The 27,060-nt window shown below is 42.0% G+C and overlaps 1 protein-coding gene across 2 annotated transcripts; it reads left to right on the top strand.

The window, feature by feature from the left end:
* Positions 1-181: 181 nt before the first annotated feature.
* On the top strand, positions 182-26,795 carry LOC117258605 (protein NDRG3-like). 2 transcript variants are annotated; one of them, XM_033629648.2, is made up of 17 exons: positions 182-363; positions 6,543-6,640; positions 7,203-7,235; positions 12,403-12,508; positions 12,680-12,800; positions 14,321-14,383; positions 14,494-14,554; positions 14,756-14,842; positions 15,939-15,995; positions 16,101-16,204; positions 16,575-16,640; positions 16,765-16,816; positions 16,939-16,986; positions 18,686-18,721; positions 19,571-19,622; positions 21,654-21,692; positions 24,030-26,795. In XM_033629648.2, exons 2-17 carry the CDS (start codon positions 6,581-6,583, stop codon positions 24,197-24,199), a joined length of 1,155 nt encoding a protein of 384 aa, XP_033485539.1. In that variant the 5' UTR covers positions 182-363; positions 6,543-6,580; the 3' UTR covers positions 24,200-26,795. The 2 variants fall into 2 exon arrangements, with proteins under 2 accessions (XP_033485539.1, XP_033485540.1); XM_033629649.2 differs by lacking the exon at positions 21,654-21,692.
* Positions 26,796-27,060: the final 265 nt, after the last annotated feature.

Here is a 27,060-nt window from a genome sequence, read left to right as displayed (position 1 = left end):
ACCTTTAAAGTCAGGTTTTGAGTAGCACAGGAGCAGTTTACACAGCGTGGTATCTGTACTTTAACTTCAGTAATCTGATTACACGGTGTAAATGTGATTAAACTTGACACCTGTTGTGATTTTAGTGACCTCGTGACCGCCCGCTGAATGAACGACCTGTTGTTTACGTTGACGTAGCTCCGCCCCTGACAGTCCGCGTGCTGCTGCTGCTGCTGCTGCTGACAGTCCAGTCGAAGAGAGGACGCTCGCGACCAGCTCAACTCGCTCTAACGGTTATCAGTCAACGTTAACGGCACCGACCTGCTAACTAACCACTTGGACCTAACGGATAAGTTTAGTAGCCTCCGGAGCTAACGGCTGACGGTGAGTAGCTCCGTTAATATCTGCTGTAACGGTTACTAACGGCTACTAACCGAGTGACGGCTAACTTAGCTGACTAGCTAGGTTAACGGTTTAGTGTGCTAGCTTATTAGGCTTATTGTAAACGGTAAGTGGTGAGTGAGCCAAGTTAGCTGGGAGGTTGTTGTTCCGTTCTCGTGAGCTTGTATGGCGACGGTGTATTTGGTTACAGGTGTGTGTGTGTGTGTGAGAGTACGTGCATGTGCGCGTGTCACTATCAGGGTGAAACGTCTCCCGTAGTAACGGTTGCTAAGCCTAAGCTGTCTGTCTGGAGCTAACATTAGCGTCCAGGCGCGTTAATTAGGCAGCGGTAACGGTAGATAATCAGCAGAGAGCTGTGTGTGTGTGTGTGTGTGTGTGTGTGTGTGTGTGTACACGTACACGTGTACGTTCGTGTGTGTGTGTGTGTGTGTGTGTGTGTGTGGGCGGACAGCGGAGCTGAGAGCATCGGTACACTCAGTTCAGCACAGAAACAACCTTTATTATTGTAACTGTCGATATTTTCATTGATCGATCATTTAAAGTGAAACTAATCGAATCAGGAAAATGGCAAACGCCATAACAAGTCATCAGAGAAACAAAGTGACGTCTTCTGTTGGCCTGTTTTATTATTTATCTCCAATCAGACTGCAGTATTCAAATATGTTTACATGCTCATTAGGGACTGTTCATTATATGTGATGGGGGACGAGGTGGTGCAAAAAGAGGGAGACATGTTAAATAATTTTTAAGCCCTGGGGAGGGACTTATGGGTTTTATTTTGGATTATGTTACTGCAGATTTTTAAAGGAAACCTGCAGGCATGTTTTCTTTAAATATTTCCAAAATTACACCATTTATCACAGGCAGAAACTGGAAAAACAGAAACTATAGTTGGATTTTTACATTTCTGACGGTCTTTAGACACAACATGTGCAAGAACACTTTCGTCAGGAAAAAAAGAAGTAACCAAATCTGATCTTAAAGTAGGGATATTTCATCAAAATCATGTTATTGTACACCTCATTTAAAATCTGGCCAAAAATAAACCGTTTGCAATAACAAACCAGAAGGGGTGTGAAGGATCCACAGTATGATACTATCACGATACTTAGGTCATTAAATAATATTATTGCAACTTTAAATATGTTGTGATATGCTGAGTATTGCGATAAAATATATTGAGATTTATTACCTTTTTGGTACTGTAAATTATGTCCCCAAAGTTTGTCAACATCTGTTTTATCTGATAAGATAACATTTTCAGCCTGTTCATCTCTCTTCAGCCATTTATTTTGCAGCAAAATGTATCTAGTGGACTGAAAAAGCAACTAATTTATATTATTGTAGTGGGCTACCTAAAGTTTAATTTGTATTTGTAATATCAATAATTTATAAAATGAAATGATAAATACGTGGCACTGTGTGACGATACGATATTGCCACACAAAAATATCGTGATACTAAAAAATCTAATAACTATTAATGGTGGAGGTAGGGTCATGCATTTTCTGTTAGTCACTCGGGGAGGCTCAATGAGAAATATTTGTAGCTTCAGGGATGGTCAAAATTTAACAAAAAAAAAAGTCAAACCCCAGCCATCCCCCTCCTCTGATAAGTAAAGAACAGTACCTTGGTATCCCAGGCTTAGGTGGCATCTTCATTTTGAACACATTTGAAATAATTAGATTGAACATCGAGAAACCTAAATATTTAGCTCCTTATATACGATCACAACATTATCCAGGCTTCTGATCATCTGTATACGATGTTTGCATGCACATTCCTGTCCCAGTTATTTTTGAAAGTCTGTTTTTCTTAATAAAAGATAGCATACTCGGTTGTTGCAACAGTGCAAAGACAGCAATGTACAGATAAATAGAGAAAATAAAAGATGACAATGTATTTAACAAAAAATAAATAAAAAAGAGACAGAGTACAAATAAGAACATAATGCTGACAAAAATTGCAATTTAATGTGATTTAAGTGGCAGTCGAGTGTGATTGATAAAAGCAAGTCTATGTTAACAGAGCACACCAGACTGACGATATGATCAGGTAGTGGTACTTAGTGTTTGTCTTTATATAATTTTAGAATATGATGCAAGAATCAGTAACATATCAACATGATATAGTATTGTAAATTATGATCTTAGGTGGACAAACACCATAAGAGCAAATTATTCTTCACAGAACAATTTAAACAACAACTTACATCCCTGCTTACATGTTATCGGACATCATCCAGGTTTAGTGAAGCCTCAACATACTAGCCAGAGTGCTCAGAAACTGGGATAAGGTGGCATGTAAACACCTGACCCAGGTTTCTAATCCTTCTCTGCATCCTGAACTTGAGTTATGTTAAAGAAAATTTGCTGATGAATGATGGAGCGGTGGCCTACAGGCTGAAATAAATACAAATGCTGACACTGGTGCTGTAGAGCACTTGAATTGTCTTCGTCCTGCTCGAAGGAGAAGCTAAATCCATCAGTAAAGCAGCTAGAAAGTAGCTCATCCGCAGCTGTTGAGACAGTTTGGTTTAAAATATGTTCTGGATGTGGAGGAGTCAGAGACACATCTGCACCAACGCAGACGATCAGAGCCGCGGATAATACTAGAGGATGAGAATAACCAGGTTTTTGTGTGCTCCATGTTTACGTCATATCCCTGAATATACTAAAAACACACATTCGTATCCTGGTTATGAGTCTTGTGCTAATTTTGATTTAGATTCAGGATTTAGTGTTTCCATGGAGCACAGAGAAACCTGGTTATTCAGCTCGCTGTATTCACGATCATGACGATGTCCAGTTTCTGATTGTCTGTGTGTGTGTGTGCTTGTCATGTCTTTGCTTACTTGACATTTATGTTCTGATGGAGTTACAGTTTAGATTAAACTAATTTGGTTTCCAGCTCTTCAGATTTTCTGTATTTAACACCATTTAGCTTCTTCATTAATCTCTAGTAACAGCTAAGATACAATTTATGAACAATGGGATCCATTTCTGTGCAACTGTTTTTGGATATTAACTGTTCCAGCAGTACATCTCATCTCTGTGCAGCGTGTGCTCCAATCTGACTGGTTACTGCAGCTTCACCGTCAGTCAGTGAGTTAGTTATCTGTTTGGGTCAGAGCCAGATAGCCCACAGGAAGCTCAACATCCATCCAAGCTACTCTGCTGAAACACTGTTACCCAACCTGTCTGCCCACACACAAACACACACACACACAAACACCCGCACACATAACTGGATGGCCTACTGCCAGTGTGAGATCACTGGCTGTTTCCATTAGATTCACACAGTTGGATAACACAGTTTGACACAGGTAGACACCCAGAGACAGAGACAGATAGCCCAGCAGACAGACAGGTGGCAGAGCTAGGTGATGGAAACAAACGTCATTTTATTTTTCAGCCAAATAATCTGTTGTTGGCGTGATTAGGGTGTTGTCAAGTCCGCTAGTGTCTACAACAAACAACAACAAATGTCAGACCTCTGTGCAGATTCATGTATGAAAACTTAATTTACAAGTAAACATTTTTATCTGATTTGATTTATTTTTGAAACCAACCTAAAGCTTCCCTCTGTGCTGGACTAGCTGTACCTGCACCCTGTCTGCACAGGATTTACTTCAGCCAAATCTGTCTTACGTGTGTCTGATGGGACAGGTCAGAGCTGCAACGATTAATAGATTAGTTGTTCACTATTAAATTATTTGGCAGCTAATCTGATAATACATCAATCAGTTTAAGTAGTATTTAAAGAAAACAAAAGTCAAAATTCTTTGATTACAGCTTCAGAAATGTGAATATTTTCTGCTTTCTTTACTCCTCTGTGACAGTTCACTACCCCCCTTCACATTATCCAGTGTTGTTGCATCACACCCTGTAATTTAAATGGATTTTTATTTTGATTTTTTGTAATGGACCTACATGAAACAGTCAAACTTTGTGAAGTGAAATGGAAAAAAATTCTAAAAAAAACAAACAAACCAAGGGGTGGGGAGAAAATAGATACAGCATAGTATCACAATATTTTTGTGTGGCAATATCCTATCATCACACATTGATTTTTATTATATAAATTATTAGTATGACTAATACAAATTAAACTTTAGCTAGCCTACTAGAAAAATCTAATTGCTTCTCAGTCCACCAGATAGATTTTGCTGCAAAAAAGTGAAAGTTTTATCTTATTAGATAAAACAGATGTTGATACAGTTTTTCCTGGGGGACATACTTTACAGTTGGCGATATATTGCAATACTTACCGCATTGCAACATATTTAAAATCGCAATTACTACTAATACTTAAGTGACCATATGTATTCACCACATTTGCTATTGAAGAGTAGCCAGAAAGTTCAGTTTTAGTCTAATATAACTAGAGTACTGTCTACCACATATGTTTAGGGAGTCTCCCACATGCCTTATGGTGGACAGATGTGCTCTTTTTTATTTCTTCTTGTAAGGCTTAAAGTGGTCCAGTGGTCAGATACTCCAGTCTCCGCTGTGGAGCTCTACAGCTCCTGCAGGTTTATCTTTGGTCTCTTTGTTGTCTCTCTGATTACTGCCCTTCTTGCCTGGTCTGTGAGTTTTGGTGGGCGGCCTTCTCTTGGCAGGTTTGTTGCCGTGCCATATTCTTCCCATTTTGTAAGAATGGATTTAATGGTGCTCAGTGGGATGCTCGGAGCTTCAGATATGTTTTTAGAACACAACCCCGATCTGTGCTTCTTCAGGACTTTGTCCCTGACCTGTTGAGAGAGCTCCTTGGTCTTAATGGTGCAACTTGCTTATTGGTGCTGCAGACTGAACTTTACTGCACTTAAGCGGTTACAGATATTTACATTATTTAAGGGTTGTTTTTATCTTTTATGGCCAAATGTAAATAAGAAAGGGGCGGCAGCTTCTTCTGTAACTGATAATGTTAAATGGGCATATTGTCTCACATCGATCTCAGGCCCCTGAATTGCATCGAATCGAAATTGCATCGAGACAGACTTTATGATGGCAGCAAAAATAGTATCATTGTCTAAAGAATCGATATGATATTGCATCGATATTATTAAACTAGTGATTTACACCCCTACTGATTATGTGACTTCTGAAGGTAATTGTCAGCGCCAGGTTTTATTTAGGGGCGTCATAGCAAAGGGGCTGAATACATATGCATACAAAACTTTACAGTTTTTTTGTTTAATTTTAAATTTGTATTTTAGAAGTTTTGTTTTGCTATTTCACTCAACCAATTTTTGACTATTTTGTGAAGGTCCTATCTAAAAAAAAACCTAAAGAAACCCCCAATAAAAATCTATTTAAATTACTGGGGTGAATACTTTTGCAAGGCTGTGGGTTGTGGTCAAAACGTGACTATTCAGGACGTCATCTCAGAACTACTGATTGACATTTTTCCCCATTTTTTGACACCAAGAAAAGAAAAGCCGTTGTTGTCATGTTATAGCCGTGTTATATTTGTCTTTTATGAAACATTTATATGCCCTCAATGTGAATTTTCCCCGGTGGTATAGAGAACTGTATTGAATATCCATATCTGTTTCGTATCGTGACAACACTAGTTTCCTGTAAAACAGTAATGTAACTCTGATGTGCTACTTTCACTACATCACCTTCTTACTACTCTTGCTTGCTTAAAGACCTCTGCAAGAAAACAGGTGTCTTTTAGTTCATACTGACCTGCAGAAATCCGGTGCTTATATTTATCTGAAGTGTCCTATGCAAAAGAAGGTCTGTTTAGATTTTCTGAGAGCTCAGAAAAGCAGCTTTTGTTTTTATCACATTCACTTCCCAGATGAGCACATCCCAACTTCTGTACACTAATTACTTCTGTCGTCTGTGTGATTGATGTGTGTGTCAAATAGGACAACGTTACATAACGCTGCCATTGTGTGTTTAAATTTACAATACCATAATTACTTAGCTCGGCATTTGTATGAAAGGGAGCTGCTGTCAACAATATTTAATTGATTGATTTACCAGTTCAGAACCATTTTGGATTGACGTCATCAACAGAAAACAATGAATACTTTATCATTACATCAGCAGAGCAGGTGGACAGATGCTCACATGTGACATAACAGCAGTTACCTGACTGACACTGTCTAACACTACACCTGTCTCTCTCTACGTTTGTGTGTCTGGAAGGCGTGTCTCATCAGGTTGATTGGCAGTAAAGCAGTCCTATGATGGAGGAGCTTCACGACGTCCAGCTGACTGAGATCAAACCACTCCTGACAGGACAGGTGAGGAGGGGGGCGGGGCTTAACTGGGGTCATGGCCTGCACCTGCTTTAGAAAGTTGGGTATCCAGGACTCACAACAGTGTGCTGTTCAGTCAGAAAATCTAAAGCAGGAGAAACGTGTCTAACAGATGTAGCTTAAAGAGCTGATTTAATAAACTTTATTTTATCAGATGTCCAGGTCTGTGTGACCGCGGTGAAACTGACAAACTGTGTGAAGATAAACAGTGTAAGACGCGCCCTGTGCTCCCAGCTCCCAGAGCTCCCTGCCCGTCTGCTAGTACAAATCCACCAGAGAGTTTACCGGCGCTGCCAGCACGGGGGCATCTTAACAACATTCATCTGTGACAGACCTGGTTAAAAATCGACAAATCATCCCTTTGAATTTCCAAATACAGCAATTTTTCAATATATCCGACAACACATGAATAAAGGACTATCCAACAAAAACATGTCCTCTGATTTATAAAGTGACTATGATCAGAATCATATCCTGGATACTTTACTATCTGGATAAACTCATTTCATAACAATAATAATAAAAGAATTTCTCTCTGTCTCCTCAGAATGGGAGAAATCTCCAGGACTTTGACTGTCAGGTGAGTTCAGCACCATCAGAGCTTCACATAGTCAACACACCGTTTCCTCTCTGTTAACATCGTGAGCTGCTGGAATCTGAATCAGAGTCAGACCTTTCATTGGGGACATGGACAAAAATATTTCTATATCATGTTTTTCAAGGTTGGAATATGAAACATGTTAGTTAAAAGTACATCAGTGTCTCTGAGAGGCTCAGAATTTATCACATAGTTTTTAATAATGACGGTATAAATCCTATTATAATTCAAATTCATGATTCAACAAGAGTCACTGACATAGGCGCAGAAGCTTCCAGTTGTCTCTCTGTCAACTCCACTAAATTTGTGCTGAATTGGTGCTAAATTTAGGCTCTTACGTCTATTCTGCAAGTGTTAGTGGTGCTTTTTTTGGTTGGCTTTGGACGATGGTGGTTGTGGTTGTGAGTCGCTCCTCAGGATTCGGAAATCAACTCACCATCCTGTAAACTCTCCCTCAGCCAACTTCTAGCTAGCCAGCTGCTAGTTAGCCATGTCGAGGTTTTCGAATGTTAATATCGAGGAAAAGATGGAGTTGATGGCACCAGCTGAACTAAATTCTGCTCGCCATTGCACAGACATTGGAAAATAAATGGGACGACCTCCATGCCGCATCAGTTTCCTACAGGATATCAGGAACTGTAATATCCTTTGATCCACCGACACTTAGCTAAATCCTGGACGGTGACATTCAACCAGGTGACCCTTTTTTGATACGCTGATCTGACAGAGCAGAGGACTCTGGGAGAGAAGGAGAGGAAGTGTGGCTTCATGGTGAATAAGGACTGGTGTGACAGTGGGAGATGCTGTCCTGTTACTGCTGAGGATCGATGCTATACACTGTTCAGAGCCGGCTGCAGAGCGGAGTCGCTGCCTGTGTTTGGCAGGAGCGACATCGAGGTCAGGATGTGAGCAGACAGTCAAATCATTCCACAACCAGAAACCATGGATTACCAGAACATCCCGAAACATGGACAATTACATGATAAGTGCACAAGTTAAAGGAGCTGATGGGGTCAAGGTTCACTGGAGTTGTACTTTGTATAATTCCATGTGACAAACAGTTGATTGACAGATAGATATTCAGAGCAGCACGTTGCAAAGGCTCGATAAATGATAGATAGGAAAAGAAGAGACCAGTGGCTCAAAGAATCATTTTTAGGAGGAGTGTGTGAGGCAAACTGTTCACAAGCTGTCAAACATCAGGCCGAAGTCAGCTATATAACCTTCAGCTCCACACACACATATTGATCAGCAGGACTCACCAGACTGACGTCAGTACAGCGGGTCAATTTGCATCAATGCCTCTGATCAGAGCGTTATTTTAAATTAGAGCACAGTGACAGCTCTGTCTCTCTGCCTGCTCCTCCAACACATCCTGTGAGTTCTTTTGAAGCCATATCCACTTTATTACTGTCTGACAGTCAACTGAAAAACATAAGTTCATTTCAAGGAAGGCTGCATTTTCAGGTACACACAGACGCACACAGCCTTGAAAAGAAAATGAACACAAGAAATATAGAGTTTGAGTGGTATGTTTTTCGCAGTAGGTTGTCGTGGGCTTTATTAACTGAAAACATTTCAGAATCTCATTTATTACATATAGCATTTTAAATGTAATGATCAGAAGTCTCTTTCTGAGTTATAAATATCTCTCTGATGGCCCTTTGTCAGTCTGCCGTCTTTGCTGCTCATGGGGGATAATATCAATTCTGTAAATAATCACTACACTTGTAATATTTCCATATCAAACAGTGAACAACGAGCGAGAAAAACTTTTAATTAAAAAGCTGCTCGCAGGTCTCAAGTGACTCAGCTGTGGTTTGTTTTATAGTTTTCTTGTAATGGTTGTGAATCTGATTTCCCCGTGGGATGGAAGGAGCTCAGGAGGGAAGATAAAGAGCAGAGGAGGAGAGGAGAGGAAGGCGTGATGAAACCAGTGAAGGATGGAAGGAGGGCAACAAGTGGTTGGCTGTTCAGACCTTAAGACCTTAAGACCTTACTGCTCTCAGCCAATGACTACAGAGATTATTCCTCTTGATCCCATCATGCCGCTCCACTATCTCTTTCTTCCTCCACTTGGCAGAAGGCGAAAGGACAATAGCTGACCACCGTCTCTGCTGACCTCTCTAATATCTGCTTTTTATGAACCCTTGTGTCTTTTTTGTTCCTCTCTAAAACTCTCCCCTCTCCTCCTCCTCCCCCTCCCCCGTCAGGATGACTGACTCTCTGGATTTGCACCAGATCTCCTGTTCTTTAGGAGTTGGGGTGGTGAGTTAGCCAGTTAGCCATTCATTAGCCTGCTTTCCTTGCCAGCTGCTAGCTTCAAAGAGTCAGCAGCCTCTTAGCTGGTTAGCTAATTAGCTTGCTCATCTCTACCTGCAGACATGCTGTTAGCCTGCAGACAGCAAACTGTTTTTAATACTCGGCTGTGTGTATCTTGCTTCAGTTGTTAGAGTGACATCAGTCAGTCACACTTTAGAATCAGGTTTATCACACACAAGGAATTTACTTTGGTGTTTTGGTGCATACCAGCAAACATAGTAAGAGAAAAGCAAGTGCTACAACAGAAATAAATGTAGAATAGAAAAATGTTACACAAATGTGAAAAAATACTATAAAGATATGTACAGTGTATCTGCTGCTGTTAAATGAAAGTGCTTTACAGAATTAGAAGTTGAGTTTTGTGCAGGAATGTGCAAAACTATTGACCAGGGAAAGTTTTAAAGTTCACAGTGTTATTTAATTAAACACTTTCCATTAAAGGCCCAGTGTGTGGGATGCAGGGGGAGATATTAGCAGAAATGGATTATAATAATCATAACTATATGATAACATTAGTGTTCGGGCTGAACCTGACTCAGACTTATGTCAGCCAACTCAGATTTTGCCTTTTAATACGAATATTAGACGATTCTTTCTTTTACCCCATATAGAGTTTTAAAGTTTAAATGGGGCTCAGCGGGACGTTCAGTGTGACAGCAGCATTCATGTAATATAGTAAACAAGCTAACTGCACTAACAACGATCAGAAATGTGCAACAGCATTTTTTGCCAACACTATATATCAAACAAAAGCCAGAGACTGTGTTGTATTAAGTATAAGCATCTGTGAGCTCCAAGCAGAAGAGTGAGGATAATGTTATTCTGAAGCCTTATGGTGGAAAGTTTCTCCTCCTCTGTGCCGCTGCATCACGTCCACATCTGTCTCTGTACCAAAGAGTAGCGTGAAAGTCAAGAGCGCTCACCGTGTAGCAAATCTGGGGGCCAAAACATCCCCAGACGTACACTGCGTAAAACTTGCTCAACTTGAAGCAGTCTCACTTGACTGAGGTCTCTGTCTGACGATTTGAATCTCTGACTATCAAGGGGCAGCCCTAATTAGTGTTTGATCTCCTGAAACTAAACATCATTGTGTTTTAGTAACCTTAAAATGACCCGTTTATATCTACACACACAGTCGGTACCATGGATGTATAAAGAGACCTGGATACAGCGTTGGAGGCAGGATCCCGTTCATTCCTTTGAAAGCATGAAGCCAGAAAAGCTTAATTTCCGCGGTACAAAATTACCTGGGTGATGGGCATGTCCTCCCCATCATTGGGCCCATAGAGCAGACGCACTAGAGACTTCATTAAAATGATTTAATCTTGCAGCTCTTCTAGACTTTCCAAGTGTTATTTTACAGAACGTATCCACTGATTTACAGGCGTCTCTTTCCTAATGTAAGTCAATAGGAAAAAGTCTTTGAGGGCTCTGTGACATCATGTGACAGGGTGACTTGGGAGTTGTAATTCCACTACGAAAATTGGCTTCAAAGCCCAGCGCACTTCCTGGGGGCCCGGCAGATCGTCCTCCTCAGAGTCCACCATGTTGTTTCTACAGTAGCCCTGAACGGACAAACCAAACACTGGCTCCAGATGGCACCATTCATGTGTTTGAGCACATGCTACATACTTGGCACACGGTAGAAGTTTCCCTAGGTTGCAATCTGCATCCTCACTGCTAGATGCCACTAAATCCGACACACTTCCCGTTGAAGTACCTGCATGTATTTTACAGAGACAGACAGAAAGGGTAGTGTGAGAAATTCAAGTGCTACAACTTAGAAACAGGAAATGCAATGGTAGATCTTCAAAGAAGAAGAAGTATATTTAGTTAAAAGTTAGATTAAAATGGTGAAAAAGATTTGTTTGTACCAATTTAAAGATGTCATACAGAAGAAAAGAACAGAGCACAGAAACACAGTGGGGTTTACATTTCTTACTTTACTGTCAGATTTATCTCCATCCATTGTTTAAGTCTGTGACAGTAAGTGTGTTTGAGTTTTTAGTTTTTGCCTTTTTGTAGACAGTCAGTAACATTTTACAGAGAGGGATGAAAATGTTATGAGGTTTTTAAGTGTCAGCATTTTCAGCTCTCTACAGCTCATCTGAGAGGCTCCTTCAGTGAGCAGCCTCAACACATTATTAAGCCCTGGTTTTAAAACTCATACAGTTTGACAGTGTAATGGCAATCTGTGTGTGTGCACAGCATGTGAGGAAGCTTAAGATTTCATTAATAGAATCTGTCAGCTCGTTACATGGTCGGTTCATTAATGAGATTACTGGGCAACACCTCAGCCTGTGTGAAGCCATTCATCTGTCTGTCCATGTTCTGTCTGTAACAAGCTGAAAATGTTTTACTACACAGCTTCTGATCATCATCTACATTCTGATTTCTATCAAATAATACTCCAGAAACATCCCAGAGTTATCTTGGTGCGTCCATGTCTACAGTGGATGTACTGTTCTTATTGTGCACGTTCATCTGTTGGTTGGTTGGAAACACAAGCCCTCCACTCGGCTGCTGATTTCTGACCAAAGAAATGTGATGTATCAGTTTTCCAGTGAGCAGCTTCAGCCTGTTAAAAGCTGCTGACTGTCTCTGTGATATCAGGACCATGTTTTTGTTCTTTACTCATGTTACAATGAAAGTCGGGCTCAGAGGAGCCCCACTGGTACATGCCCTCCGTGTCGCTTCACTCAGCTGAGTGTGATTTATTCTACAGCATGAAATGGATTTAGTGAGTTCACCCTCGAGGCTGCTGTTGTGCTGTTTGTTGTCGGTGCAGACAGGGTGATGTTTGTTTGTTGTTTGCTGTGTTGTGCAGGAGCACGATGTGGAGACGGCCCACGGTGTGCTGCACGTTACCATGAGGGGAGTTGCTAAGGGCAACCGACCCACAATCCTCACCTACCATGACATTGGACTTAACCGTGAGTAAATAAGTGCACACGCATTCACAGTCGTCATACAGTACAGTACATACCATAGAGGTACAGTGCAGAGAAAAAATATATGGTAAACAAGGACTCAATGCATGACCTGTGTGTGTGCGTGCGTGTGTGTGTGTGTGTGTGTGTCTGTCTGTGTTGATGTGCACGTAGATAAGTCTTGTTTTAACAGCCTTTTTAACTACGAGGACATGCAGGAAGTGACACAGCATTTCTCCGTTCTGCACGTTGATGCTCCAGGACAGCAGGAGAACGCTCCTGTATTCCCCACCGGGTAACGCACACGCGCGCACACACACACATACACACACACACTCACACACTCACAGGTGTGTTTTCTCAAGGTTCTTATGTGACTTGTTGTTCTTCAGCATTAAAGCCCCCTCCAGTCAGCGCTACCTTCTGTTTAACGGTTAAGGTTCTTTCACAAACAAAGAATGGGGGTATGGTTAATCGTCAGACATAATATATCACTATGGCAACCAGATTGCAGCTGCAGTCCTTTACTGTTAATCAGAGGACAAATGAGACAAGAATTAGCACAACTCACGGACTCTGTCCTTCTCACAGCTGTCGGTTTAACGTAGTAACAAGGCGCCATTTTACTGCTGCTGCACCGAGAAGCCGCGCCCCTGCACACCGGCCACAGTGCACCACAGCAGGGATAGATATGTTGCCGAGGTTTGCTGTTTGAAATACAGCTATTGGACATTTCGGAGGTGCTGTGCTCTCACCTCAGCTCTCAGCACCAACAGCACAGAGAGCAGCACTATGAATCTTTTTATCTTTTGCTTACCTGGCGGGACTTTTTCTTGTTGCTGTATGAAAATGTTGTTTGTGTCTGAACTGAAAGTTGTGCACTTCCCTGTTTTAGTGCTTGTAGATGGTGCAAACATTTTTAAAAGGTCCTGAAACTGCATTTCAAACAGTGGACATATCTGTCCATGCTATACATACAGACATGCACATACAAATGCCATTATGAAAATAAACAACATACTAAACTAAGATGTAGGAAACTAAAAACATACAGTGAAGACACTCGTTAGCCATGCAGTAATTTAGACTGACATATGGACAGACAGACAGATAGACACACCTATACAGACAGATATAACTAAGGCCATAATGAAGCTGATGAGTTAGCTCGCAATGATGTTGATGACATTGCACCTGCAGAAGCTTGGAGGATGATGTTTTACCTGCAGATTCTACTATAGTCATACATCATCTTTCTGTTTCAGCAACAACCTGCTTTTTTTTTTAGCTTTCAGCACAAAATTAAGTTTCCTGTGATTAGTGTGACTAATCAGTATCGTCAGAAAATGATTTAGAAAAACATGAAATATCATAACATTTTTAAAATACACTAAAGAGGATCTTTAAATACTCATTATACAGAAAAAATAGGAAACAAAATCTCTGTTCGAGTCCCCTTTGTTCAACAACACAGCTGCTGGCACAGTGTCATGATCAGAGGAAGGAAAATAAAAACCTCTGGGAGTAAAGGCTCAGTGACGAGGACTCTCCTGTGTAACATTAATGTCTTTAAATAAAACAAACAAAGATTTCCTGCACTGTGTGTCACTAAGTACAACAAAGACCTCCATGAGGCAGTGCATTGCTAAATATATAGATAGAGCACAGCTCAATGTGCTAAAGGATCGACAGGAGCAGTTTTTGCTTGTCAGCAGTGTTAACAAAATATTGGATATTAGGGTTAGATAGATTACAGTCCAGTTCAAGATGTGTTACTGGACCCATGTTTACATTCATCCCGATGTGTGTGTGCAGGTACCAGTACCCCACCATGGATGAGTTGGCTGAGATGCTGCCGTCTGTTCTGACACAGCTTCAGTGAGTCGCTGTCTTCTCTGTGATGCATGATGGGTGTTTTAGATTCAACTACAGACAGTTGGTTCGTTCACCCTGACGTATATGTGTGTGTATGTGTGTGTCATCATCAGGGTGAAGAGTGTGATAGGTATCGGCGTCGGAGCTGGAGCCTACATCCTCACCAAACTGGCTGTGAGTTTATCCGCTTCACTCAGCAACAGAGTAATGAAGCAAGGTTAACTGTGGAGAAGCTCAGTCAGAGCTCACGACAGGACGGGCTGTTGTCTGTCTTTTTTTTCTGTCACATCACTTCCTCTTGCTGTTGGCCTGGTGGTAATAATGATGATGATGATGACAGTGGTGATGATGACGACCTTTGCTGTTGTGTTTCAGCTGAAGGAGCCCACTCTGGTGGAGGGTTTAGTTCTGATCAACATTGACCCCTGTGCCAAGGGCTGGATGGACTGGGCTGCCTCCAAGGTTTGTCCTGCCCACCACACACACACACACACACACACACACACACACACACAAGCGCGCTTTCATAATCCCAGGTTTAATTGACAGTTTCAAAATAAAGAAGGTTCATTCTTGACCTTGACAGCAATTCTCAGTCTCTAGCCGGGGTAGCAGAAGGTCGCCAGAATTTCAAACTTCACCCTCCTCCTGCAGCTCTTACCTTTCTCTCCTAAGCCCCTCCCGCCAAACGACCACAGGCATATGCACGAGTGTTTCCCATATGATGCAACTTTACAATGAATCTCATTTCATGGTAGGGTTGCACACAGCTCATCCACTCAGCCCCCTCTCTCCCTGCTTCTTCTCTCTCTGTTTATCACACCACAAATGAGACAAGAGTTAGGTAGTTAGCCACCACACGGTCCCTCTGTGGACTTTGCTGGAAGGAGTGTGGGCAGCAGCTCTGTCCTTTGGTCAGTGGCAGCGGTGGCTCGAATTTGTTCAGCACCAGACCCAACATGTTTAACAGCAGCAACAGAAAGTTTGCTGATCTGATGGGAAGTTGTAGCTATGTGGTGCCCATGGGGTTTGAGCGGGTGGATAAAAGTTGCTGGCAAGGTGTTCGTCTCTGGAGCTGCTGCCTGCTCTCCTCCCGGGGAGGTGGTCTGTAGCAGCAGGGAGTGAGGTGGAGGACACTCTGTGATTTGAAGCTCGAGCTAACATTGGTTACGTAAATGTGACATCATCTCTGACATGGTTTACAGATGTTGACACGTTATGTTTCGTTTATAGTCGGTTTATATCCGTCGTCCTTTTTTGACTTGCTTTGCAGTGTAGGCAGTCGTTGCCAATGCAGGAACTTTTTCTGAAGGATTTTTCTGCTATAGAATCAGGCTTCGACCATCTGAAGGGACCTGCACGAGCATCTGCATTTGTAGAATAGCCAATAGGAATGCCATCTCCCTGCAATGGCTAGTGATTGGCCAAAGTTTCCCGTCACTGGCTAGATATTCTAAAGCCTGAAAACAGAGCCAAGACAAGGTGCAGAGGTGTGTCTTTCTCTCAGACCATTTGAAATACAACATGCAATAAAACGTGATGCTTTTGTTTCCTGCAGCTGAGCGGCTGGACGAGCAACCTGGTCGACATGATCATGGGACACCACTTCAGCACTGTGAGGACAAACTAGTTTTACAAGACCCTAAAGCTTTATAAGACCAATTTGTGAATCTCCACTGACCTGTGAGCTGTCTTTGTGTTTGTGTGTATGTGTGTGCAGGACGAGCTAACAGAGAATATGGAGATCATCCAGACGTACAGACTCCACATCTCTCAGGATATACCGCAGGACAACTTGGCCATGTTTTATAACAGCTACAGCAGGTATGAGACCAAACACTGTGTCTGTGCAGTTTAAATGTCTTCACTGGGGTTATGTGGCTGATCTACAAACACTTGTGCATGTTAAGCAACTATGTTGGCTGTTATTAGAAATTAGTTAAGATTGGAAAGACTGAAGACAAAACATTACAGTTCAGTGCATTATTTACTGAGACAACCTTCGACTTCATCGTGTACTGTGAATGTTATCACTGCTGCTTCTGTCAACATGAAGCTGCAACTGAGCTGTTCTGTGAAAAACCAAAATATTATACTGTATCGTCTTCCTCAGTGTGTTTACTTCAAAAGGACTGTTACAGCAGCTGCCTGGAGTCTGTATTTATGTGTGTGTGTGTCTGTGTGTGTGTGTTAGTCGTGCTGAGTTGCAGATCGAGCGGCCGATCCCTGGTCTGAATGAAAACACAGTCACCACACTCAGGTATCATTTCTTCTTTCTTTGCTTTATTTAGTAATTGTACCTTTCCACTGACACATCCTGTTACAGCTTATCTGACTCTGTGTGTGTGTGTGTGTGTGTGTGTGTGTGTGTGTGTGTGTCTCAGGTGTCCCGCTCTGCTGGTCGTTGGAGACACGTCGCCTGCTGTTGATGTCGTGGTGAGTGTCTGCTCTGTTTCCTTGACAACAGCCAGTAGATGACGTCAGATTGTTGTTAATACTGTGTGTGTGTGTGTGTGTGTGTGTGTGTGTGTGTGTGTGTGTGTGCGCGCGCCCTGCAGGTGGAGTGTAACTCCAGACTGAATCCCACCAAGACCACTCTGCTTAAGGTACCCATCTGTCTGTCTCCTCTCTTTTCTCACCTGTCTCTCTCTGTACTCTGCTGTTAGGTGTCATCGGTCTGTGATGATCAGCCATCCCAATAATTATTCAGTGATTTACTATTTCGGTGTTTTCCCTTTAGTTGGCGGGGGAGTTTTTAATCTGGAGGTTTGGCGAAATCCCAGTGGGCCTGTACAGTTCTGGGCCAGTTACTGTGGGCTGTGTGGACTCATGTGTGGACTGAGCTCATAAATCTGAGCATGCACATCTCCTATCTTCTCGTACTAACAAAAACATGCAGTTATTTAACTGCCAAACTCAAGTCCACAGTGGTGTAACTGAGAAGCCCCTCCCAAAATGGTACAGTCCCACCTTGAGCTGAAGTCTGGACATTTTGGCAAAGTGCAGCAGTAGTTCACACACCAGGTTGAAGATGGAAAGAAACATATAACAGAAGTTAATAAATACGGCCAATAGAATACTGTTTAAAGGGGAAATTGATTCCCAGTTCCTCCTTTGTTCTGGTTTAGATTATAGTTCTTATCTGGGTGCATCTGTTAATGAATTTGGGAGTGATCTTGTGTTTAGCATGTGGTTATGGGTCAACCTTAAACTATGAGTAAGTCTGAATTGAACAGTCTGTGGGGACTTGGCTCTGAACTGGATGGTTACTGGTCCGAGTCTCTGTATGGACTGAGTACTGGCTTTGGACTGGCAGGTGGAGAGGTGCCAGTTTGCCTCCTGGGCACTGCTGAGGTGTCCTTGAGCAAACCCTCAAACTGCACCAGAAGTGTCATACTATGGCTGACACTGCACACTGCACCCTCGTTTAATACATGTGTGTATAAGACAGATTTGCGAAGAGGTACATTTCAACTGCCAGTTGACAGATTTTTTTTCAATACACTTTTTTATTTATGAAAATGTCTTACATTTAATGAGTACAGAAATAAAAGAAGAAAAACAGAAGCAGTCCACAGGGTGAAAAAAGATGAATATGAGGTCATGGGATGTTTAAAAAGTCAAAGCAGACTTTCCTAATTTAAAGTAGGATCTCACACATGGTACTTCTAAATCTGTCTCGGCTAAATAAACACCATTTTCTCCACCGTTTTTCTCCCAATTCTTTTTGCAGTCATATGGAAGAGGTCATCTGCTCCAGAAGATGTGAATGTTAAACAGTATTAAAACAGAGGCTAGCAGTTTTTCTGGAGCCAGTATTTTGTAATGACTGTTTTACTTGCCGGCAGCAAGATCTTAATAGATAGATATCATCTTTACTTAGTCTGTCAGGGATTTGTCCACGATTAAAGGATGTGAATGTTGCATGAGTCTTTGAATGATTGTTGCTACCTCCTTCCAGAAAGTCTGAACAGAAGGGCAAGACCAAAAAACACGGGCATGGTCAAACAGTTTTTTTGGACTTCTGTTTGGGCGTGATGAAAAAGCACATCAGGTTTTTCCAGCAGAAGTCCAGCAGCAGGTTGGGGAGTTAGTGGAGGACGACTGTGTTTCCCAGGCATCAGTGTCCAGCTCTTTTTCCCATCGTTGTCTCACAGTCTGCAGTCTCAGCCCCCTGAGTTATAAGCATCAATACATATATGAATGAGCCAGTTGCCTAATTGAGTGGACTGACATAGAAAGAAAATTTAATTTGAAAAATTTTGCTCTCATCACATGTTGTGTTATTCTTTGTGTCTCCACCAGATGGCGGACTGTGGAGGACTTCCTCAGGTGGTGCAGGTGAGTCTGAGGGCCAGTTAATCGTCTCTGTGTCTATGCTGTGTGGACGTCCACGTGCAACCTATTTTTTGTGACAGTGTGGACTGTCGGCTGCACGTGCTCCAATCTCTTGTTCCAAACTCCAGTCCGGAACAGTCCAGAACACTGCAGGTCAAGTTAGTTTTAGGTTGGATATTTGACAGATATTCCCTAGCAACCGCTTCTTAGCTCTGTTTTCACTCGATGTCAGTAGTAGAAGAATGGTAACCTCACCTCTCAGCCCTCCCGTTCATTGCCGGGGGTTGACATGAACTGTCAGTTGTACTGAGAATAGAACTGTGTCTGCAGCTGTCATCAGACGTTTGATATGGAAAGTATGTCTGAGACTAACTGTTCTCATACTGTGAGCTTAAAGACTAAGATTGCAAAACAATACTGACGTGCCCATATGTGCTCTGGTTGGTGTTGTAGTTCCTTGTGATCCGTTGCCAATACATTTAAATGAAATTGATGAAGGACAAAATCCACAGTCATCATTCTGTGGAAAAATGTATTTTAAAATTCAGCTGAAGTTAACCTGAGGTTTCAGAAGTCTGAGTTATATAAATAAACTGGGTATCTTCCACCAGTCTGTCGCAGGATTTCCTCAGTGTAATTTCAGGACAGTGTTTCCTTGCTGAGCTGCGGTGGAGAGATAATAACACAAACAGAGAATTTTATACGGAAAAGTCTGTAAATTTGATTTGTCTTACTGATTTTTACACTCAGCAAAAAAGGGATTAGACAGGGATCTCTTCACAGTGTGTGTGGACAGGAGGAATGATCACTTTTATACAACAGTCTGACTAAAGTGTGTTTGTCTCTCCTCAGCCTGGGAAACTAGCCGAGGCCTTCAAGTATTTTGTCCAGGGGATGGGCTACAGTGAGTATCTTCTAATGTCTCTGTTCATGTCACTGGAGGATCACACACTCCTCCATGGCTTTTAGACACACACATGTAAATCTGAGAGAAGAGATACTAGAGTTTCTTTAAAGATCCAGTGTGCAGGATTTAGAGAGTGTATTGGCAGAAATTGAATATAATTTGAAAAGTATGATGTCTGTAGTGTAAAATCACCTGAAAACAAACTGCTGTGTTTTCATTACCTTAGAATAAGCTGTTTATATTTAGATAGGGAGTGAGGCCTCGTCTACAGAGATCATCATGTTGCACCACCATGCTTTTACGGAAGCCTAGAACGGACAAACCACCACTGGCTCTAGATAGGAACATTCATGTTATCATGTTTCATCACTGTACTTAGGAGCCGCTCTGTGACGAGCAGCATTGGAAAAACACCCTTTTTTAAATGAACATCTAGATCTTAAGTTATTAGAGGAAAAAGGTGAGCACAGATTAGCAGGTGCTGGGCTAGCAGGCTGTCTCCGACATGCCAAATAGCTTTGGAGAAACACCGATTTGAAACATCAGACGGCTTTCAGTGTTTTTTGCTGGTTTAAATCACCCAGCGAGAGTCAGAGGCCTCTGTAGATATTCCAGCTCTAGTTTAAACCTCCTGAACATCTGGATCAGAAATAAGGTTTGAGCACACATTTAGTTATCAGAGAAAAAAAGATGAGCACAAGCAGTGCGTTTGTGACCTGCACTAACACTGGTTTGTAAAATAAACTGCTTTATTTAAATCAGTCTAATTTAAATCACCTGGTCAGTTTGTTCTGGAGATGAGGAGACCTCTGTGGATCATTCAGCTCCCCCTAAAAACCTGTGAAGCACTGATCGCCTTTGAAGTTTTAACCAGGAGAAGTTTCAGCTGGTTACAATCTGCAATGTTCACGGCTAGATTCCATTAAATCCGTCTAAATCTTAAACACTGGACCTTTAAATTCTTTTTAATTAACAAGAAAAAACTGAATTCTGTCTGTGGTTTTTTTTTTTTATGTGTTTGCAACTTCCTGTTGGTCTTTGTCTCTCTGTGTTAACATGGTCCTCTTATGTGTTCTAACCTGTCCGAGTTTAGCAATAGTCACATTTTAGTCATCTAGTTATTGGTACTTATAGTTTAGTCTTAACTCTTAAGGCCCGTACACACTGTGGCTTATTCTTTTCTTTTTTTGTGCGATTAATTCATCAATTTATATTTTTGAACTGTTGTTTTGTCATGAATACTTTCACACAGAATGCGAATGTTACGTGCCAAAATAAGGAACAATCCATTTCAAAACCGGGACAATTTTTTTGAGCTTTTGCACCACAAATAAAAGAATCCACCACCAATCACACTGTGAGGAACGGCTGTCACGTCACAACTTCTCAGTGGCAGACCTGTTGATGGTTTATGTTCCCCAGAACCCTGCATTATATGACAAAGGACACAAAAAACAATAAAGACAATGAAATCAAGGACAATATGTGGAGTCACATCGCTGAAAAATACGGCAGCACTGCAGTCCAGAACAAGACAGCAAACTTTATTACTCCTTTCGTTCTTACCTTTCACAATAAAAGCCTCAGATGTAAACACTGCATCACTGTTCACCAGAGGGAACTCAGATTAACTCGGAGCAAATCTATTCCAACCTTTAATTCAACAAGAGCTCCACAGATTAACATCGCTGCTGGTATAAAAAGTTTCGGTGTCTAAAGACTGTTTAGTTTCAATGAGATTTACAGAATGAAAATTATAACTGATAGTTTACACTAAGCTGCGCAGTCAAAAAGTGTGTGTTTGTGTGTGTGTGTGTCTACAGCTCTGCGTCAATAACTGTAAGTAGCAGTTTGCAGTGTCGTACACAGCAGTGTATGAATTAGTTGGATTTCCCCAGCACACACAAATTCATGTTTAGTGTGTGTGTGTGTTTGTGTGTTGCCTCTGATTACAGCTTACCTGTCAACCTGTCCTCCTTCCTTTATGCTCTTGTTCTTCTTCTCTCTCTTTGTCTTCGTTTCCTCCAGTCCCTCATGTTGTATTAAACCGCCTGAGCAGCCAATCAGGTATCGGGATTTCAACCAGACTCTTGACTCCGCCCACTCCAACTTCTCGCCTGTCTCAATTTCCATCTTTGTTTCTGTGGTGTTGTTTGTCTTGTTACTCCTTTCCCTCGTCTGTCTGTCGTCGTGTCTTTGTGCCTGTGTGTGTGTGTGTGTGTGTGTGTGTGTGTGTGTGTGTGTGTGTGTGTGTGTGCGCGCGCCTGCATGCTGTTGATCAGCTGATCACACTGATTGTATTTTTTCCTCTGCAGTGAAAGTGACCAGCAGGCTGTGCTGCATGCCAACACACTTCAGCTCCGTTCACACTGCAGACTAATATCTGATAGTTTTGAACGGCTCATGTTCTGTAGAAACTCATCCCACAGTAACATGAAAACTATCAGAATAGAAACAAAACAGACGACATCATATCTGTGTTTGATCAAACGAAGTGACATTTCCCACTGTGGGAATGTATCATCCCCAAACCCGGAGCCATCTGAGCACAAACTTTGTGTTTTACAAACCAGAACGTTTGGTCTCAGTGTGTTGCTCTCTCATCATGGTGCGTTACACACAGTGTGACAACATGATGAGGGCTGGCTCAGGTCAGTGATGTAAGGTGGTTTTATTGGGATGGAAACTCTGATTAAAGGGCGGCTCCATCTGCGTTCTTTTCCAGGTTTTTTAAACAGGCCCACTCAGTCGTTGGCAAAAAGCAGTGTTGATTAGGGGGCTGATAATCTCATAGATTCAACTCATGTAAACAGAATCTGTCGGTGACAGCGGATGATTTTGGTATCGGAAACCTTCTGCTGTCAGAGTAGTATTGACCAATCACGTCTGAGTGGCAGGGAACGAGTCTGTGAGTAGAGGTGGAAGACATTGTGCTGAAATGCAGTCATGGAATCCACCGGCTTTTGTTTGACCACAAGTTGACTTTATATTAGATTTTTAAATTTTTCTATCTGCATTCATATGCTCATGTCTGTTCATAGAGATCAGCCAGTGCATGAAAGAGGAGGTCTTAACTCTGGTTATCCACAGGCTCCATCAGATTAGGTTTCATTGTCGTCAGACCATAGCTGATGGGTTCCAAGATTGTAGCGCTGATAGTAAGTAAAAAGGATAGTTCAGATTTTTTGAGTGGAGTCGTACAAGGTATTTATCCATAGTCAGTGTGTTACCCACTGTAGATGGCGGAAGGCACAGGAGACAGGAAACTGAAGCCGTTATATCGCTCTTTTCAAAGCCACCAGACTCCGTTAACAAAAAAATGTTTCTGGTCTACTGCTGCCTCAGTCTGTTAGTTAGTTTGTGTTATTGTGTGACGTTCAAATCTGATCTAACGTAACGTCAACATCCGGATGTTTCCAAGCATCCGTGACTGTTTGGGGGTCGGAGGGCTCGGCTCAGTCATGAAGAGGCACTTTAGGGGGGTTAGAGGGTTTATAAGTAGCAGCGTCATGAATGTCAGGTCATGTGGGAACACGTTTTTACTAGGGCTTGGGAAAGTAGCATTTTGACGCTGAAATAGGGTGGGGCAATATGGTTTAAAAATAATATTGTGATATTTTTCTAGGCTGTATCACCGTGCACTATATACATCTTTTTAATTTTTTTTTAAATCGTGTCTAAAGCACTATAGGCTACTGAAACACAGAATTATTAAATGAACCACAGTCACAATAAAGTTAAATAAAGTCCTGTTATAATTAAATAAAGTAAAGCAGAACCACTGGTGCTTTTATTTTGAAACACTCAGCTCGTCTCAGGCCAGAAGAGAGGAATGAAACATCGAAGTGAGTCTCATGCTGGTGGCTTGGAAAAATGATGGGACAATTTATACTCAGTGTTTGCAATATGCTCATTTGGAACGATAAATCACCCACCCCGACGCTGAAACGTAGGTACGTTGACCAAAAATTGAATGTTTGGATTTAAATATAAAAGGAAATCTAGTGAGAAGCTACAGAATGACATAAAAACCTGTGAATAAATGAATAATGGAGCCGCCCGTTAATTCAGATTTGCTGCCTCAGGTTCACACTGTGCAGCGTTCTGTTGTTTCAGTCCTGTCAGACTTAAAGACGTGACTCAGTGCAGCTTCTTGCTGTTCGCACTCAGCAGAACATGTGAAATATTTGGAGCTTCAGTGTGAACGGAGCCTCAGACTCACCGTCATCAGATTTGAATCCAGCTGCTCGGTCACAGTGTGGACGATTCAAATCATCACACAGACAGCCTGGTCCTCCACACACACACACACACACACACACACACACACACACACACACACGAACCAGCTCCACACTGATGTTTCCTGTCTCTAACACATTCATGTCTCTGTCGCCCCCTCAGTGCCCACAGCTGGTATGACCCGGCTGGTTCGCTCCAGGACTCACTCGGCCTCCAGCGTCGGCTCCACGGACGGCGTCCGGAGCCGCAGCACCACCAACACACTGCCAGAGGGCGCTAACCCCACCAGCCCCGGACACACAGCAGAACGCCCCATCGAAATGACCGCGTAGGACTGTTCCTGCTCTGTCTCTCTTTACTCTTCTTCTTTTCCTCCTCAGGTGCTGTGTGCACCTGGGACTTTCCTCTGTGTAGGACACAGACAAACAGGTTCTGCGTCGTAGTTGTAAACATTCTTCCCAAAGACAAAGGTCACAGCTGACATCACGTAGACAAACACCCTCAAATATCTGTAGGTTTGACCGCTGTGTCGGCCACGTTGGCTCTGTTATCCTGTGCTCTTTAGGATGCTGATGTTGGTTCGTTCTCTCACTCCCTCCTCCCTGGAGCCATGCGGTTGCCGTGGTGACACTGTAGATGTAACTGTACATGAAATTCAGCTGGTTTATATTAACATTCAGTTGTGTTGTGTTTCTTCAGTAGATCATTTCTCTTCCTTGAGTTTGGTTCTGATCCCTTCTTTTTATCATTACTCTTATTATTATAATCTTTATTATTTTGTTAAGACTGTTGTTGATGGCGGTGGTGTTGGTTGCTATGACGCTCGTTTCTGAAACGATTAACCCTCTTCCTACCCACCAAAATTCACTAATTATGAGGGAATATGTTACCAAAAAGCCCCAAAAATAGTTTTTAATATCAGTTATGCCTGGGCCACACTGCCTGCGTGAGCAGCACGTGTCCTAGAACCTCTTGGTTTTTGTTTCTGCGCTGATGTTAACAGATGAGAGCAGCCACAGCAGCTCTGCTACGGCGCAGCACACCTGTTGAACATCTAGATAACAGGAGTCTCGCCTCTTTTTCCCACGATGCGCACAGTTTCAGAAAAAATAGACAGTGAAAAAGGTCTTTTGTTAATCATATTGACGTGATATCACCTTTTAGTACAGTTTCAATATCTGTATCTGTCACAGACACAAAAATATATAAATATTTATTTATAACTTAACTGTTCCTTTTCCCGTTTCAGAATAAAAGCCCTCCGACAACATGCCTGTCGACAGAATCCCCTCAATTGTTAAAACAAGGCCTTTTTATTGTGAAATATTGTCATGACTGTGTTGTTGACGATGCAGCGGCTGCACGGCTCCATACATGTGTGAAGTACCAACTTTTAATTGTGGAAATACAGTAGTTACAGCAGCAGGCAGCGCCGCAGCAGCAACACTGTCTTTGTGAACACTGCACACGCGTGTGCCGCAGCAGTTCAGCGAGGTAGCCGTCATGCGTTGTTCTCGTAGGCAGTGTGGCCTGGGCATTACACTGCTCCTGCCCAGGAATGTCTGACAAATGTTATTTAGTAGTAAACAGAGGGATTTTAAACAACAGCAAAACAATATCAAACTAAACATGCAGCTGACAATATATGTGACCAAACTTCAGGGTTTAAAACGGTGGAATAAGTGCCGTCATTTCAGTCAGTGATTCTGTTACAAATGCAAAACGTCCGACTCCTCTATTGTTGACTCAGACAGCCCAAATATCTCTTCAGCAGCTGCAGTTCGTCGCTGCTTCACCAACACTGTCAGCATGTAGGCGACTTTTTCTCCAGATAAAAATCAGACTGCTGCTCGTAGTTGTTTTTTCTGTGAACGGGCAGATTTCTGTCTGGTTCTCCAGACTTCAGAGGGTTCCTAACTGATTTTAAAAACATCATCATTTATGGTGAACAGTTGTTTCATCCTCTAAATTGAGCGACCTCATGTGCTCCTTTTCTGTCACTGTACATGGTTTAGTTTCAGTGGAGCTGTCACTGACGCCGCCCTGCTCTCTGTTCATTAGGCCCGTCAACAGCATGCTCGTTGTGGAGTTTTGGCATGCAGTCTGTACAGTGGTATCAGTCCAGTCCAGTTACTGAGATGTTGTTCATCTGTGAACCTGCCTCTCAACTCAGAGACGGGAAGAAAAACACCTCCACAGAAAAATAATACACACGTTAAAACTTCTTCCACGTTGTTGTTGCAGTTTTTGTTTCTCCAGACTGAAAGCTGCCAGCAGGGTTGTTTATTGATTATTGATTATTATACAGACTGGTGAGCTCCTGTATGACACTGACAGTAAGCACTTATTTGGCCTCAGTGACATTGATTTGATAAATTGCACTTTAACTGTCACTTTGTGTCAGAGGAGACAATCACAGACGGTCGATGTGTTGTGCACTGAAGCGCTCAGTCAGAGCTGTGACATCTGGCGGCCATGTTGCTCATCCTGCTGATGTTGACGCAGCGGTTTCTGTGTCAGGCAGTGCTACTGAACTTCTCCAAAATGATGCCTACTGTTTGTAAGTTCTGCTCTCTGGTGGGATGCCGCCCCCTGCTGGAGAAATGAGGACACTAAATCCTGATATTTGTTAGCAGCCATGTCGACTCATATTGGGATTTCAGAAGCATTAAAATGTTTCCTGAAAACCTCTCTGTGAAAGAAAAAACACCACAAACTGAAACTCTGGTTCACACAAAGTCAAATATTTAGTTCTTTTATTCTATATATACTAACTGTGCTCCTGCCGTCTGTTACTGTTCTTAATATTTATTATTACTTAAAGATTTGTACTGAAGCATTGGTAGCTGTTCTGTTACTCTGAGGTTTGTTGTTTCATGACTTTTAATGTAAACAAGGTTTGTAATGAAATAAAGCTCGTTATCCAAACAGGTGGTTTGACCTGAATATTCTGCAGTGGTGGAGGAAGTGTTCAGATCGTAAACCTGCAGTGGGATGTAAAAAAGCTGATGGTCTTTTTTTCTTAATTTATTTTACAGGGTCAGTTCTGGGTAAAAAACAAACAACATGTGGATGTTGGTTGATAAATATATTAAAATGACATGAGAATAACTAAAATTTAATGTTTTAACTAGAGCTACATAATATACAAAAAAGAAAAACACAATATACCAAAAAAAAAAAGCGAGCCCCC

This window comes from Epinephelus lanceolatus, chromosome 8 (assembly GCF_041903045.1).
Source record: "Epinephelus lanceolatus isolate andai-2023 chromosome 8, ASM4190304v1, whole genome shotgun sequence".
Taxonomy (NCBI): Eukaryota; Metazoa; Chordata; class Actinopteri; order Perciformes; family Serranidae; genus Epinephelus; species Epinephelus lanceolatus.
This window is presented reverse-complemented; position numbering and strand designations above follow the sequence as displayed.

Coding starts and splice junctions, on each gene's coding strand:
- LOC117258605 (XM_033629648.2), top strand. CDS start 6,581: ATGATGGAGGAGCTTCACGACGTCCAGCTGACTGAGATCAAACCACTC. Junction 6,641..7,202: donor AACCACTCCTGACAGGACAG/GTGAGGAGGGGG, acceptor CTGTCTCCTCAG/AATGGGAGAAATCTCCAGGA. Junction 16,205..16,574: donor TTTTATAACAGCTACAGCAG/GTATGAGACCAA, acceptor TGTGTGTGTTAG/TCGTGCTGAGTTGCAGATCG.